We start from the raw sequence: 5000 nt of genomic DNA, 5'->3' as shown, positions 1-5000 counted from the left end.
CTCTAACAAACACGTTATGTTATTTTAAATCCCAAGTTTAAACGAATATGATGGTTTTTCCAGCGTCCATATTTATTTTAGATAACTATCGCGAATTAAAACCGAAGTATGAATGAGTGAATTGAATGATACTTCATTGAAAATTTAAATTCTTATTCCATTTTACATCCCAAGTATTATTATGATTATATTATAAAAAAATGATTAAAATTGAAGTTAGCAGTTTCAATCCTATTATTATTATTATTATTATTATTATTATTATATTATTATTATTATTATTATTGTAAAAAACGTGGTATTTGTCAAATTAAATATATTATACAAAATGCAATACAAAGTTAAGTATATATTAATTTTACCAGGCCACTGAGCTGATTAACAGCTCTCCTAGGGCTGACCCGAAGGATTAGGTATTTTTTTTACGTGGCTAGGAACAATTTGTCACCTAGAAACGGGACCTACAGCTTATTGTGAAATCCGAACCACACTATATCGAGAAATGAATTTCTATCACCAGAAATAAATTCCTCTGATTACGCGTTGGCCGAGCCGGGATTCGAACTTCGGACCACCGGACTGAAAATACAGTACAAATTGGATCTTAAGCCTAATCAAGAAAAGATACTAAATGACACATTTTGGATTCTTTTTGCTCAGGGGCCTCTGCTCGCCCTCTCTCTCTCTCTCTCTCTCTCTCTCTCTCTCTCTCTCTCTCTCAACTAACCAATTTGTACGTATTTGATATAATAATATAATAATAATAATAATAATAATAATAATAATAATAATAATAATAATAATAATAATAATAATATATATATTATTAATTATTATTATTATTATTATTATTATTATTATTATTATTATTATTATTATTATTATTATTATATTGACCCAAGGAACCCCTGTAGGAGTAATGAGGGAAAAGGAGTAGTATCCTTGTATACATGAATATTTGTAACACTAATGTGGCTTAAATTACTATTATCATTATTATTATTATAGCTCTCACTTTTGATATTTATAATATTTACATCTTAATAAGATAATGCCTACAAATAAATTGTGCCTCACCATGAACAAAAAAATAATCGTGCAGAGAAAATTATTATCCATTTTCTTTTTTTGACACTCATTATTATTATTATTATTATTATTATTATTATTATTATTATTATTATTATTATTATTATTATTATTATTATTATTATTATTATTATTATTATTAATATTTTAATTCTAGTAAAATAATACGAAAACAAATGTACCTCTCTTTCAGCGTAACTCACCACAGACCGATTTTTTTTTTTCATTAGAGAAATTACCGAAGTTCAAATTAAAGCAAAGCATAAATGTTTACGACGCGGAAGCTTCATTTTAATCATGGAGGCTTTTGCATCTGTAAAAACGCTGAAGCTTTCTGGAATTTTAATCATGGCGATGCATGCTGCAACAGGAAACACGAGAATAAAGTAACATGAAATGAAATGAGAAAAGACCGCTGCAGGCACAAAATAAGTTTAAAACCTCTTTATAAAAGAGGCCCATGACAATTTTAGGGAGTAATATTCATAATCATGAAAACATTTCGAAGCAAATAATTAATGTCAAGTTACAAGGGAAAACCAAGAGAAAAAGAATTAGACTGAGCAAGGAAAGAGGATAATGACTATATTCACTTAGTTGCTATGAAAAGAACGAATTTTGCAATGGGATAAAGTTGCTGAGAGACAAAGGCTCGCAAATCTTGTCACATAAAGAGGAATTAAAAAACGGGCAGATAGGTGTCTCTGAGTTTGCTAAAAATTCCTGGGTTTATCATCATCATCGTGACTTGCACCACCATCATCGTCGTAGTCATGCGGATCAGTGATTGTTAACCCTTACGGGCTGCACTATGAGCAAGAGCCCGTGCTGGCATAAGGCCATTTTAATCTAAAACAACGGTTCTTAACCTTTTCATTACCACGCCCCCTCTAAGAGATGGTCCTTCCCTCCACGACCCCATTGCATCTATGAGTAAAATTCCATCCTGGATTTAAAGAGAGAGAGAGAGAGAGAGAGAGAGAGAGAGAGAGAGAGAGAGAGAGAGAGAGAGAGAGAGAGAGAGAGAAGAGGTATCGATGGACAGGGAGGGAGGTTAATAATTACAAAACATGTCAAGTCCAACGAGAGTCTAAACAGAGTATTAGACTATAGGAAACTAACGTTATAAGGCGACGCTTTGGCATTTTTATTTATACATTCCTGAATACTGGTTCCTCACTCTTGTTAAAAGAATAACAAATATAATTAGAGACTTTTTAGTTTTTCCCTAGGACTGGCGCCTTCCCTTAGAAAGTGCTGACGTCCCCCTAGGGGGCACGCGTCCCCCAGTTTAAGAAACATTGACTACATCTTTATTTTAATCCTCCCCGTTGGATACTTAGCTGCACCAAAGAGCGGTAAATTTGCACTGTTCACTGGCCTGATAATTTTTTTTTATTCCGTTTTGTTGCAGAAGGTTACAATCAACTGTTTTATTAAACCCCTCCAAAGAAAAGTTTGGAATTTGTGCCATATATATTGAATACGTTTTCACAAATTTCATTCATATGACAAGTTGCTGTGAATAAGGATCCGGCAAAGCAATGAATAATAAATACAAGATACTGCTTGAGCAACGATAAAGTGAAATTCCTAAAACGTACCCAGCAAAGAACATAACATCAGCGGGAATCGATGGGAATTTTGAGGAATTAACTAGACATTCAAGGCAAGTGAATGGACTCATCAGAGGAGTGCATCAAGTATAGTAGTATGGCTTAGGTTTTAATTATTGAAATACTGCCTGTAAAGAGAACTTTTAGGAAAGAAAGTATGCAGAGCGTAAACACATGCAGTTATTATCCTTATCATAGGATATCAGATCATCAAAATACCCGGGTAAATACGAAAGTTATGTCGATATGATTAATATGACACCATACTCATTGAGGAGTAATTAGTACAAACATTTAACGATTATTCCAGAACAAAATTTTGACATCGAATGACCACCTAAGATAAAGCGCTGACATCCATTCCTCCAAAACTCACTTTTCAATGAGCCCCCGCAACCAGACTAAAAAAGCAAGAAAGAAAGTAAGAAAGGAAGAAAGAAAGAAAAAAATCAAACCTACAAATACCCGAATAAAACACCAATAACGAAATGGTAGTCCTCATTCACGGCCGCATTTGAAAAACATATACAAACAGACAGACAGAATCACGATGGACAGAAATTAGCCCTAAGTACGACTCGCAAACAAACATCCAGGGGATACGCCGTTTCAGAGCCGAATCGATCAACCGCCTGGTTATAAAAAGCAGTGTTTATGCAGGTGTACCGATCAGCGGTAGTCAAAGTGTGCTGAGAAGTAGCAGTACGCTTTTTCATGTCAGTGGGTTAACCATGGGGAGATCGTCAGGTAGCCGCGCTCATCTCTTGGTCATCGGAGTTTTCTGCGCTCTTTACGGTAAGATCACGAGTTTTTATAGATTTATTTCAAATTATCAGCTTGGGTCTATAACCGATTTATATAAATGTGGTACGAATAAAACGTTCTGAAATAGAGTATGACGGAGTCGATCGAATGTAGTGTAGGTATGGCAAAACGGCTCGTCATCTCGAGAACGATTTTTATAAACGTGAGACTTGTTAGTGGTGTGCATATGGCAAAACAACAGTTGGGTATCCGTATGATTTACATAGACGTAATATTTGTAAAAAGTTCAGAAATAAATGATAAAGAAGTAAATGAAACTTGATATGTATACATACACACATGTATATATATATATATATATATATATATATATATATATATATATATATATATATATATATATATGTATGTATGTATAACTGAATCACGAAAGTTAGGAACGTGATAAATCCATAAATAGATATATGCCACGAAGGAAAAATAAACGAAGGAGGATCCGCAAGATCTTTCGACGTTAAAAGTCCTTTACTGAGCGGAGACTGACATACATACGGGAAAAAACAATACAAGAAGATTCGTATAACTGACAGATAGGGATTATAAACTTTCGAAATATATCACTAAGATCTTGTCCCCGTTACTTGGAACCATCTCCGATTCTCATATATATAATTCTCTAGATTTAGTTGATAAATTAAACAAAATTGCTCTTTGCCCTACTGATAGATTCGTTAGTTTTGATGTATGTTCTCTTTTTACTAAAGTCCCTATAGACTCCATTTTAGAATATCTTAGTAATGAACTAACTCAGCATGAATTACCTCTACCTATAAGTCACATTATTTCACTCACGAGTTTGTGCATTTGTGATTGTAAGTTTATATTCAATGGTGAATTTTATCAACAAATATTTGGCATGGCAATGGGAAATCCTTTATCACCACAACTCTCTAACCTGTACATGGAATTCTTTGAAAAACGTTACTTACCTAATATCATTTATATTCCTGTAAAGTGGTATCGTTATGATGATGATTGTTTAGCTGTTCTTCCTGTCGGTATTGATGTAAATGATTTACTCACTAAAATAAATAACCAGGTACCATCGATTAAGTTTACTCTAGAATTAGAAAAAGACAATTGCCTCCCTTTCTTAGATGCTTTGATACATAGAGAACCATTTCAATGTAAATTCAGTATTTATAGGAAACCGACCAACAACTTAACTTATGTTCATTTCTTCTCAGGCCACCATCTTAACATAAAAATATCAATTTTTTCCTCTATGTTTTTACGAGCATTGCGCATTTAGTCTACAATATTTGGATCAAGAAATTGAATACATAAGAAAAATAGGGAAAGATTTATGCTATCCTTCACATGTATTAGACATTTGTTATAATAAAGCCTGCAAAAAGTTTTATAGTGTAAGTAACACGCCGAAAGAAAATTCTAAGAACATTCTCAGTTTGCCTTATTTTAACGGATTTGAAACCATTAAATCATTGTTAAAAGCTTTTAATGTCAACC

General features: G+C 33.1%; 1 protein-coding gene across 1 annotated transcript in view; it reads left to right on the top strand.

The window, feature by feature from the left end:
• Nucleotides 1-3370: 3370 nt before the first annotated feature.
• The window catches only part of LOC135218508 (CRISP/Allergen/PR-1-like), a 21100-nt gene continuing 19470 nt past the window's right edge, over nucleotides 3371-5000 (top strand). The window contains exon 1 of the mRNA XM_064254871.1: nucleotides 3371-3500. Coding sequence (XP_064110941.1) covers nucleotides 3437-3500 — 64 coding nt within the window. The 5' untranslated portion in view covers nucleotides 3371-3436. The remainder of the gene's footprint in view (nucleotides 3501-5000) is intronic.

The sequence above is a fragment of the Macrobrachium nipponense genome, chromosome 9 (genome assembly GCF_015104395.2).
Source record: "Macrobrachium nipponense isolate FS-2020 chromosome 9, ASM1510439v2, whole genome shotgun sequence".
Lineage (NCBI taxonomy): Eukaryota > Metazoa > Arthropoda > Malacostraca > Decapoda > Palaemonidae > Macrobrachium > Macrobrachium nipponense.
This window is presented reverse-complemented; position numbering and strand designations above follow the sequence as displayed.